General features: G+C 43.1%; 1 protein-coding gene across 2 annotated transcripts in view; it reads left to right on the top strand.

Moving 5' to 3' along the window:
• Positions 1-12,191, top strand: part of MTMR2 (myotubularin related protein 2) — a 60,851-nt gene that overhangs the window by 32,422 nt on the left and 16,238 nt on the right. The window contains exons 3-7 of one of the 2 annotated variants that reach the window (XM_041417039.1): positions 5,163-5,238; positions 8,458-8,552; positions 8,730-8,840; positions 10,482-10,583; positions 11,268-11,351. In XM_041417039.1, the coding sequence (XP_041272973.1) occupies positions 5,163-5,238; positions 8,458-8,552; positions 8,730-8,840; positions 10,482-10,583; positions 11,268-11,351 (468 nt within the window). The remainder of the gene's footprint in view (positions 1-5,162; positions 5,239-8,457; positions 8,553-8,729; positions 8,841-10,481; positions 10,584-11,267; positions 11,352-12,191) is intronic. The other variant, XM_041417040.1, reaches the window with a different exon arrangement.

Raw genomic sequence — 12,191 nt, 5'->3', positions numbered from 1 at the left:
AAGCAAGGTGTTCATGCTGTTGGATTGAACGGGTTGAACCAGTGCTGTGGCTTTATGCACAGCAGCTCTCTTCAGAATGTGCAAAGTGACTTGGAGTGTGTAGGAGGTTACCAAGGAGAGATTAACTCAGAGGAAAGAAAAAAATTACAAAAGAGGGTGCATTTTAATATTGTCTAAGCCAAAAAAGATTCCTTTTGCTCATTTTTATTGTGATTCAGGATAGAAGAATCTATGCAGACTTGGGAAAACTGTTACACAACAATTTGGTAACACAAACCTCTCTCCCCTTAATTTGCGTGAAGCCAAACAATCTGACCTTTGTGGGTTTCAGGACTCAAACATTCAGGAGAAAGTTACAAAAGAATATCTGGTAGATGCTAGAAGAGACCTCAGGTGCTCTCCTCATGCATCTTCCTTATCAGGAGGCTTTTATGCAGTGTCCAGGGATAAAATTGCTCTCTCCCTGGTTGATTCAAGCTGCTCCTTCTCTCTTGCCCAGGTTTTGCTTGCCTTCACTCCTGCAGTCACACTCTAAGTGAGTCCTGGCAAAATGATGCAGGTTATGGAAAAACTTCCATTATAAAAGCAATTAAGTGGACCCTGGGCATCTTGACTGAACTAGACACTGAAGCAATGACAGCGCTGGCAGGGAGGGTAGCGGGAGGCAGTCCTGGCTTGGGCATAGCCAGCACAGGACGGGGGTTGTCAGCCAGGCTGTGCAGCATTGCTGGTAGGCAAGCACCTTTCATTCACGGTCAAAAAGCAAACCCTGAATTTAGAGTGTCATGTACCCTCTCAGGTCTTTCTAGAACAGTGTTCAGTGGTGCACAGACCCGTAAGACCTGTGCATAGAAGGTGCTTGCAATTCAACTCTGTACCACCCCGGCTGGCTGCAGCTGCTCAGGATGAGCTGCGTGCACAAATTGTGCAGGAACATCGTCCAGGAGAGGGATTTTTGTAGCAGCATGCTGGCTGCTTTGTTAGGAGGCAGTGTGAACATGTGGTTGGAGAGACTTGCCAGAACGGCAGTACCCTGAATTGCAGCAGTCTTACCTTACTAGCAGGACCTAAATCTCTCTCCCTGACCCCATACATGCAAGCAAAGGAGATGATGATTTTGTTGCTCACATCTGGAGGTTGCCTCAACAAAACAGCAATTTCCCTGTCTTGGGGGGCAGTAGTTGGGAGGGCATGAGAGAGCTCTGCACCTTCAGCTGGGGGTGACTGTGCTGGAGCTCACACAGGGTGGGATGCTGGAGTAGAGAAGTGGTTGTTGAATGTAGTAGTGTGGGTTTGTTCTGCCAAGTTGCTGCTTGAGCAGAGGACAAAGGTAGGTGGTGGCACAAAGTCCTCACACCCTCTGAGCTGAGCCAGGATGTGTCTTTAGGTTCTAAGGTACTCCCATTCTCAGGCTCTTAGAGAGCTGTTTCATCTAGAGGGAGAGCTGCTGACAGGTGGGATGAGTACATGATGTTACTTGGTAAAAGAAGACAGAAATAAAGACTGTTCTGGTGTGTAACAGGACTTCATTCCTCCAGAGATTCAGTTACCAAGCATAAGATTTTTGTGGGGAAAAGATAATGAAGACCTGGTTCGACTTAGGGGCAAGGTAGAGTATTCCACTGGTTTTTGGTCATTGCATCTGTTTCTTACAGAAACCATCTTAGTGATGATTGTGACAGAAAGAGCCATGTGTGACTCTTAAGTCATTGTGGTCCTGTTCCTAAGTAATAATGATTCGCCCAGCTCTGGACGTGTTTTTCATTGCAGATCTCTAAGAATTCTTTGGTTTTATTCCCACTGAACAATTTCAAAGGCTGAGGCACACAGAGGTGGCACATTTCAGCTCCAGGCATATGTGGTACCTGCCTCAGTAGCATTTATGTATCAGCAGCTGCCATCCCCCCCCTGCAGCCAGGCTGCCGCAGTCGTGTCCCTGGCTCCATTCCCTGCTTCCTCGCCCTACTGGTGCTCTTAATTTAATTTTGTAAGGTTTGCAAGGGCTAAATTTGGGCCCAAGAGTGTTATTTTTAGAGTCTTGAAAATAGGTTAATGTACAAAAAAAGATTTTTCTCACAGTTTAATGAACCGTTTTTGGATTTTGAGGGGAAGAGGAGGATTGGCAGTAAGATGGAAGGGCTTTTCATGTCATCTCCTTAGTCATATAAGGCGCAAAGGGCCCATTTATGACACTGACGTCATCTCAGAGCTTCATGTGCGTTGTCCCATACCATTCTTTCTCCGTCATCTGTTTCCAAAACTCCTCTTCTCTTATCCACCCACTTTTCTTACCTGCTGGTGACCCTGTCCTTGGCTGGTGCTGCAGATGTCTTCTCCTGCCTGCTGCCTGCATTTTCAGCCCCACACAGATTGTATTTCTCTGAATGAATTTTAAGGAGCCATTGGTGGAGGGGGGTTTCAGGAAAATGCCTACCATTCATTTCTTGGTCTCTGCCAGGCTGGGTTTCAACTGCCAATGGCCCAACTAGAGGCTCCTTCAAAATGTGCTGCTGGGCAGACAGTGCATAGACTGGCACAACAGAGAAGTGTTTGTCCTGGGCTTTCTGGCCATGTCTGTCTCAGCCTTGTGGAAAGGATGGCAGTTTTCCAGGGGTTATGTGATTACACCTTTGAAATCACCATGGAGTCAATGCTTTGTTACCTAAGATAGGTACTGTGCTGAAGTCACTTGAGGGATGGTGAAAGTGAGTTTCGTCCTCAAGACTGTAGCAAAAAAATCCCGAAATAATAAGAGGGGAGGCAAGGAGGCTGACCTTGAAATGCTGTGCTTCCAGGAAGCCAGCCATCTGCTGCCCTGCATTGAAGTGAGCACAGGTTTGGATTGCTAACCCTTTCCTCTGATCCTGGGGACATTTCAGAGAAGTGTGACTGAGCAGATGGATTTTATTAGACCTAGAAGAGACACTTTTTAAATTGAAAAGGCTTTCAGCCTTGTCTTTAGAGAATGATGTTGACATGGAGGTCCGTGTCTTTCATTCTGCTAGCCAATTCCGTCCTTCTCTGCCCCACTTGCAGGACAGGGTTTAAGACCCACCTGAGCACTACCCACCTCTGCCACCTCAGCAGATGTTTGTCATACCAAGTGCTTTTTATGTGTCTTACCTCATATTTATTTTGGCTTGAGATACAGCCCAGTCCCCCAAGTGTTTACTGCTGGACGTGCTCCCGCTGACATCTGCAGGAGAGCAGTGAGTCCAGCTGTTGACCAAAGTGATCCTGGCAGCAGCTGCTGCCCGTGTGGGGTAAGGACCTTCTCAAAGAAGCTGTGATCATGTTCTGAATTCAGAGTGTATTTTCACTAATGTCCTTCCAAGATAAAGGGCCAAAAAGATGACCACCACTTATGGGCTAATTAGCCAGAAGCTTCCATCTCATTTATCATAATCCAGATGTTATCCTGCTAATTTCGGGGCTGTTACTCAAGCACAAAATTGGACACACAGAAGTTGAGAGTGGGTCTACATCACAGGCTTTTGTCAGGGAGGCCCTCAGTCAGGGTTTTGATGGGGTGTGTGATCTTTGGCCAACACAGCTGTGCTGACAAGAAGTCCTCAGCATCGATTTCTGCTCGTTATACCAGCACAACCTTATTTTTACTGATGTTGCTGATGTGGGGGAAGAGAAACTTCCCGACAAGTTGCTGCCAGTGTGAGTTCTGTCAATGGTGACCTCTCCTTACTCATCCTGTGGACCCCAGCCCAGCTGCTTTGGCAGCCTCCCTGGTAAGACCTGATCTAAGTGGGTGCAGTTGGGAGGTTTCTCTTAGGAAGCCAGGACTGTACTTGCTTTTAATATTAATTTTTTTTCTAAAAGTCTTTTGAATGCGTTTTTTAAAATGTACATCTTGTTCTCAAGAAGGCTTTGATCTTGTTAATCTTTTCATCTATGCATCAATCTGTTGTGTGAAAATGCTGGAATGTGCTCTTATTGTGGCAAGGGCTTTCTTTGGGTTTGTTTCCAATTTTTTTTTTTTTTTTTGCATAGTTTAGGGAATTTTTCTTCCCTGAGGCTCTCCCTCTGGCTTGATCCTACATGAAAGTTGACCACAGACGTGTCAGGTTCTAGAATGCCACTTTAGGCTATGCCTTTGAATTTTCTTTGCAGGGATTTCCTGATACCAAATTGAAGCAATTTTTTTTCTCTTTCCTTGCATTATGATAAAAAAAACCATTTTGGGCGAGCCTGCACATTCAGATGTGAGCAGCAATGAGCTCCCTCTGCCTGTCTTCACCAGGTGGGACACACACCAACCTTGAACTTGAAGTTTTGTGGTTGCTATAACATGAAGTAGAGTCTGGACTAACTTACCTGCTCTCTGTCTGTTTTAAGAGGTTGAGCAAACTGTACTGCTGAGGTTGTGGTAATTTGTCCAGTTCAAGGCATGCACAACATGATTAAATCCATCTACATTTGGCCACACAGACTTAACCTTAATCTTAATCACTTATATTTGCATTTCTCTCCTAGTTCTTACAGATTTAGACCTCAGGTTATGCTTTCCTAGTTACAGCCGTGCTTTCCTAAAATGTCCATTGTCCCATGATAGCAGCTGTTCTTGTGAAAGCCTTTGTGTAAATGCAATCATAGGTCTGAGGATTTATGCTCTGTGGTATAACCCAAAGGAAAGTGAAGAAGGGGTCATTTGGCAGCCAAAAAAAAAAAAAAAGAAATCAAAACTGTACCTCCTATATATATCTGTCAAAATAGTACCTTTGTAACTGAGTCAAGTCAGGACTTCATCAGTTGTGGGACCCTCACTGAGCACAGTGGAGTGACCAAGGTGTCCTTTTCAGTTTTCCTCAGCGTAAACTAGAAATTGCTCTGCTGAGTATTGATGTCATTGTGGTAGTCACTGAGCACTTCACTTGGGAAAGGAGCTGATTCCTTTGGCTCTGTCCATAACTGTGGGGGAATTTTACTTGTGAAGGTGGCTTGGGCAAGAGAAGGTTGGAGCATGAAAGGACAACTTGGAAGTGTGCTGCCAAAGTACAGAGCCTGATGTTGGCCTGTGAAGAGACCCTAGGCAGTACTTCAAGGTCACTAAATATTTGTTGTCCTTGATACTGTTGACTTGTAAGTGTAAACTTCTTGGTTTATGCAAACATAATGAATTTCAGTTCGTACTTGTATCTTTTGCCTAGGTCCTGAGGGAGGCCAATAAATTGGCTGAAATGGAAGAGCCACCTTTGCTGCCAGGGGAAACCATTAAAGACATGGGTATGTGAAGAGGAAATTCCTTATTGTTTGCTGACAAACAGTAGAATTTCCATAGAGCAAAATATCTTGGAGGTCACTGATCAACAATAGCACATTGCAGATGCTTTGGGAACCATGATCAGATTGTTTCATTAATTGAGCAATTGCACATCACATGGGCCAAGGTAACTGTGTCTTCTTTTAGCACGTAGCAAGTACAAAGCAATTCAACACTCTTACCGTGAGTGATGGGGTGTGAGCTGTACAGCTCTGCATTTGCTGCCTCCTGAGAGGACATGGATCAACTGTTTCAGTTTGTCCTTGCCACAGGGTAACTTCCTAGGCTGACACAGCACAATTATGTGCCAAATCTCTGTGTGGGCTTTAGGAAAGGATACACTGCTTTTGCAGGGAATTTATTGTGATGGGAGATGGGTTTCTTACTTTTTCATCCAGAGATTCTGACATACATCAGATTTGCTGATGCTCTCCATCCTGAAGGCTTGAGTAAGCCTCTTGATTAATTTTCTGTGAAAGATTTTGCATTTGTTTTTTTAACATGTTGCCTTCTTCTTAAAATGGTAAGGAAGAGTGCAACTTCAGTCCTAAACATAAAAAATCAAAAAATGAAAATTGAAAATACTTCACCAAAAAATGCAGCCGTCAACAGCTATATAAAAACAAGCAAGAAAACCTCCAAACAACCCAACTCCATAGTTAATCTCTTTCTCAACCTTTTTCCTCAGAGTCCTTAGGACTTTGAACTCATACTCCAACCATACACTGCAGACTGATATCTAACTCACTCCACAGATGCTATTAGCTCTAACAGTGAGGCAGTATTTTGAAGGGTTCCTAGGGAATGGTTTAAGAGGTCAGAGTTACCAGTGTTTTATCTGTTGGCAAATGGTGTGATGAGCCACGTAAATCTATAAGACTGGGTGGCTTTTGGAGTAGCCCAGACAACAGCTGCCTGTTCTAGCAAGAAACTAAAGGCAGCAAAAAGGAAATCTTTGTTATTCATCAGCAATAATTGTTTCCTGTTAAAAGTGTGAAGAAAGGCAAATGTAATTCTCCTTGTATTTTACAGGGAAGGGAAGAAAAAATATTTTCTGCCAACCCAATAATCCAGGGTAAGATTGGCCTGTAAAAGACAGGAATTCCACAAGCAGGGGAATCAGTAAATGTGGTTTCCAGTTTCTTTCTCCCATATGTATTCTCTTATACATACCAAAGGCTGAGCTCATTAGGCTTTCCCGTGGTGATAGCACCACTACAACCTCTCTATTATACCTGGCATTCATTCTCACAAACAGTGAAGCACTTTAATGCCTTGGAGATCCCTGTTTATCAAGTAGAGACTGCTGAAATCATACAGCTGTGGCAGGGTTAAGGTCAGACAAACCATGTGCGTAGGTACATTTGTATATGCGCGGTGTAATTAGGTGAAATTGTTTCCTTAGGAAACCAGGCTAATAAAATGCAAATGTGAAAGGTGGTGTGGCTTACACGCTGGCAAGGCCAGTGTTTGAGATCGTGCCTGGGGTTCCTTACCTGGAAAACATTTTTATAGCACCTTTCCTCTTTACTCCTGTTCCTTTTCAGATGTAAATGTACGCTTTTCTTATTAGTGGATTTTGCTGAGTTTTTTTAAGCATTTCAAAATTATATTTTGAATAATGGGAACTCTAGTGGAAAAATTAGGCAGGCTGCCCTCACCCTTGTTATGCTTCCTGAGTCTGCTTTCAAACCCCTGTCAAACTAGTCTTTGAAAAGAAGTGATTGATAATTGGACACTAATGAAACAGTTGGTTTAATTAGAAATGGCTGTAACCATTCTGTGTTTAATTGTCCTTCAAACAAATACATGTAAATTTATGTAAATAAATAAATAATTGAATTACTAGCATGTTTTTGTAGATATGTATATTTTATTTCTTTTTAACCAGATATTGTGTGCTACATATTTTGCTCCAAATTAGTCACTTCTTGTGTTTTAAGGATCTTTCTCCACATCCAGATCTTGAGAGTAAATGAAGACAATGCAGAAGCAGAGCTGACTTGAGGATGATTTAGTTATATGAGTTGCCAGTGCCCTGGAATAAGGTCTCTCTCCCCCTCTGGATTAAATCTCATGGGATAAAGGTGGAAGAAATTTAGGTTCCCATTCTGACCCCCAGTAGCCTCACACCTCATGCTCATGGTGGCTGTCTCCTGGGTGGGAGGTGAGCCATCCTCCTAACACAGCCCTTGCAAAATGGGTCCTCTAGGGCTTGGAGACTTGAGATTATTCGGATGATCCAAGGAGTTTTTTCATGGATCTGGCAGCTCAGTGGTACTCCTCTATGTTTTTGAGGGGTGTCATTACTTGTTGATGATAGTGTAAATTATTTTGTGCCACGATGCAGCCAGACAACTGCTTCAGTGGCAGAAGGCGTGATAGGCAGCAGAGGTGAGGAGGCAACAACTTAAATCTTGGCATTTTTAAGTGATATAAAACAGGAGGGCAGTTAGAGATGTTTGCTGTGGAAAGCCAGCAGCACCTCTTTCCCTTTGCTGGAACAAGTGAGAAATGTTTGAGGCCATTTAAGAAGGGGACTGTTTTGAGTCACCGTCACTCAGGCTCGAAAATAATTGAATTGTGCAGAGTAACTTGATCACTGACTTCAGACCTAAGATCACTGGCAGCTGGGTGTTACACAGATTCATGGCTCCTACAAATCTCTGTAGCTGGCTTTTAGCATGATGGCCTTCATCCCAGGGCTGACTCCACGTGCAAAGGTGTACAGAAGGACCTAAACATCCTAAAAACCACGTGTACAAGAACTGCCTTCTCCTGCCCCTGGTGGCACAAACCATCATGGGCACAATCCTTAGCTTTTATGCAGATTGTTGTCAGCTTCATATGTGTGCATCCAGACATGAGTGGGCTCCTCTTTTCATGCATGATATTCTCAGCTACTGGCAGCAAGAGCAAACAGTTTGCACCAAACACTGCCCTGTTGACAGGGGTAGCAGTTTTGTGCAAATAGAGAATTCTGGGTGATGGTACTGTCTCTACCCAAACTCTTACCTTCTCCACAGAACTGAAACTTGCAAGTTAGCTCTAGGCTAGAACCATAGATTAAGCTTGTTTTACTTTCATGATGTGCAAGGTAGAGCCCACAAATATTGTTGCTGGCATAATTTTTCTCCCATAAATTAACTGTGAAATTTACTTTTTTTTTTTTTCCCCTTAAGCTAAGGATGTTACTTACATCTGCCCCTTCACTGGAGCAATCAGAGGAACCCTTACTGTTACCAACTATAGACTGTATTTTAAAAGCATGGAACGGGTAAGCTTTTGAAATAATCTGCTTTTGCTATCTTTTCAGTCTTTAGACTTGAGTGTTGTTTGAGAGTATTTCTGTGTGAAATGTGGCTATATGTTTGTGAATATAGACATAAGGGAGCAGGAGCTAGGGATTTTTCCCCCTCCCCTTTTTAAACTCACAAATTTCAACTGTCTACAGGACCCTCCTTTTGTCCTAGATGCATCTTTAGGTGTAATCAACAGAGTGGAGAAAATTGGAGGTGCTTCCAGTCGTGGTGAAAATTCATACGGGCTGGAGATTGTGTGCAAGGTAAACTTTTATCTGTGTTTTACAATAAAGGAAGGGGACCATATATTTTAAAGGTTGTCTCTGTGGTACTGTAGGAAGTTCTGCAAAATGTTTCAGTCAGTATGACTTCACTTATGACACTTAAGTGTCAAAAAACACGATTTAAAAAGTAGTTTTCAGCATTCTCCAGCTCCACTCATTTGAGAAGAGGTACTATACACCCACAAAGTAGATAAAGCCACCATCTCCCCTCCTAAATCCATATCTCTGGGTGGCATGGCCCTTCTGCTTCCCTCAGTGAGCACGTAGGAAGAGCTCAATCCAGAACCTTGTAGGTCTTGTGCTGCTCAGAGCTGGTCAGAGCCCCTCAATGATAAAAGAATGCTGGATAAGAGCAGATGGACGGATGAAAAGGAATCCCAAAGTGCTCTGGTCACTGCTGTGATTTTGAGGCACCAGGAAGCTAAGCAGACTGTCAAGCTGTGGGTGTGCTGAGTCCAGACCAGTTACTGCAATCTGTATCAAATAATCCAGCTGCTCCCTTGTCCTATGAGAGTCATAATCTGCCCTGGCTAACATAGGGTGGGGTGCTTGTGCTGGCAAGCTAATTTGTTCCCTGTTTTGGTCTGGATTCCTAGTCCTCAGCCATTTTGTCTACAACCACTTGGTCAGGTTTGGAGTGAACTGTATCATTTCCCTGTATGGGAAATTCAGACACAAACTATAGGATAGGTGTTTCAGCCCTTCATAGCCTATTTATGGATGTCAGCCTGCTTCACCGGATATGCACAGCTGCCTAGTGCAATAACAGGGTGGTACAGATAAATCAGATACATCCTGAAAAGTTCTCTATCTGAGACCAGTCATGTAATCCCTGTGAGGAAGCAAAGTCTTAAGCTGTTTATTGTATTCTCTGACTTGCTCTACCATCTTCATGTACTTGAACTCGATGGCTCATTTCCTGCTGGTGAGTTTTAGACACTTTGATGCAAGCATTTTAGTTGCAAGCTTGGCTGGAAAAACTTCGAGATGTTTTATTTACTTTCCAAATTTGGTTTTGTAGATGACTATGGGAAGGAGGTCCTGAATGACCACTTTCTGTCTAAACTGTGCTGCTGTGCAAAGGGGAGGAGTTCTTGGTTTCAAGACATCCTCTTGAGTGCTCTGAGAGGTGGAAGCTTTAAAGGGAGATGGCATTGGATGCTTTGCACCCAGCTGGCTGTTCTTGGGGCCCCTACGTGCAGTAGCTCTGTGGGGTACTTTGTTAGGCCATCCCCTCCAATGGACTTTTGGCACTGCTTGGCTTGAGAGCTTAGTGACAGCCAAGGAAGTCTGTCTCACAAAAGTCCTGCCGGTCAAACACAGCTTTTTCCTGAGCAGGGCTCTCCCAAAGACTTTCAGCAGGTGGAGAGCTTCATGTGAAGGCAAGATGCTGTGGTCAGGTACATCTGTGCCCTCCCTCGGCTGCACTGCTGTTGCTGTAGACAACCCCTCAGCCAAGCCCAGCGTTGCAACACAACATTGTTCAAAGTACAGTATCAAATCAGTGCTAGAAGGAGCATTGTCATGTGACCCCGTTTTGAATTCTGACTTTTGGATTTTCCTTGGATTTTGAAGTGGTTCAGAAATTTGCAACTTGATTTCCCTCTTTCCTTCCCCTAGGATATTCGAAACTTGCGGTTTGCGCATAAGCCTGAAGGGAGAACTAGACGATCCATATTTGAGAACCTAATGAAATATGCTTTTCCAGTTTCAAATAATCTGGTAAGTGTTTTCTCTTCAGGTTTTGCCAAAAGACACAGAGTAGCAGTAAACTGTTTTGTTCTGTTCCATCTACTTAATACTGCATTGAGGTGGGGTGCATTTTCTTGAGGGATGAGAAGTGCTGGTTTTCAAATCTCTTTTAAACTTAATTCTGTAGGAGTTTAGATCATATAGGAAACAGGAAAAATCTATTACAGTGCCTTCTTTCATGTATGGGGAACGACTTACTGATAAAGCCTTGTAACAGAGGGAAAGTACTCAAATCACAGTGACATCCATCAGAGGTTTACAGCTAATGGTGACTGCACTGCCCCAAATCTGGAATGCAGCTCCCATGTTTTCTAATGTTATAACACTGCAATTGTTTCAATTGCTGGTTGAGAGGCTCTGGTTGTTAATCTGTAAGAGATTGCCTGAGTAGTTTTATCTTCTCTCTTTAATAACAAAGTTCTTTTGTCTGTGAAGTACTGGGTAATAGCCAGGCAAGATCAGGGACATATTGGAAAAGTATATTGTTGTACTAATATACAACACAGTGAGAGCGTTAATCTTTTTTATAAAACCCTGAAAGAAAGGTGATGGTGGGGAAAAAGAAGGGTCAGTCATGAATTGCTATTTGAGATATCAAACATTCTGTAAATGGGCTCTGAGTGGGCTCTTAAAGGTAAATTTTCTTTCTTTCAGCCACTTTTTGCCTTTGAGTACAAAGAGGTTTTCCCAGAAAATGGATGGAAAGTGTATGACCCAACTTGGGAGTACAGAAGACAGGTGGGTATTGTGTCACATCCTTCCTCGTCCTCTACTCTTCAGAAGTGAGGGTCTGTGCAATGATAAAATTACAGGTTACATGGAGCAGAGAATGATTCTGCTGACAAATGCTGTGCAGGCTTGGTTAGGATGTTGTTTTGCACACTGCAGTTCTTGTTGAGAGCAGTACAGCTTTAGAGACAGAGGCATCCACTGATGGATGTCAGTTCAAGTGGCAGAGAGCTGACTTAAGGCTCTGCTAGAAAAAACTAATGCTCTGGTTTGGTGATCAGGTACTGCTGGCAGTGGGGAATGGAGGGTGCATGTTCCAGGTACATGCATCCCATTGTTGAGTTTCACACCTCAGTGCTTGCTTGTATTGGTTTTAATTCTTTCCAGGTTTTTCTGTCTGAAACAGCAACTTGTGAGGAAAAAAATTGTGTGGAATGCCTTCACTATCTTAGGCATGGTTTCTCAGCATAGGAATCAGCCTAGAGAGTACTGTTATTTACAGTGTGTCCAGAGTAACTGATCAAAGGTATTAATGATTATGTAGTGACAGGCTGTCAATTAGGAGTACTGTGGTAAAAACTTGGGTAGTCCTCTTTGGAGTAAAAGATGGGAGAATTTTGATTTTTATAATGAAATCACTCCTGTCATAAAATTCTCAAGTAGCAAAAGGAGCGTGATTTGGTGGCACGTTTGCCCTGGACACAATAAGCTTCTGTCTCCTCCAGATCCATCAGAAAAAAAATTGGTTTTATTCTGATTAATCTGTCAGAATAAACCAAATTTTCTATTGTGAAATTAAGAAATTTTAAACCATTTAAAGATTTATTTGGGTCTTTCTTGTCAAATCAA

Source organism: Onychostruthus taczanowskii, unplaced genomic scaffold (assembly GCF_017590055.1).
Source record: "Onychostruthus taczanowskii isolate IOZ18803 unplaced genomic scaffold, ASM1759005v1 scaffold54, whole genome shotgun sequence".
Taxonomy (NCBI): Eukaryota; Metazoa; Chordata; class Aves; order Passeriformes; family Passeridae; genus Onychostruthus; species Onychostruthus taczanowskii.
Note: the sequence above shows the minus strand (reverse complement) of the source record. Positions and strands in the feature narration are given on the sequence as shown.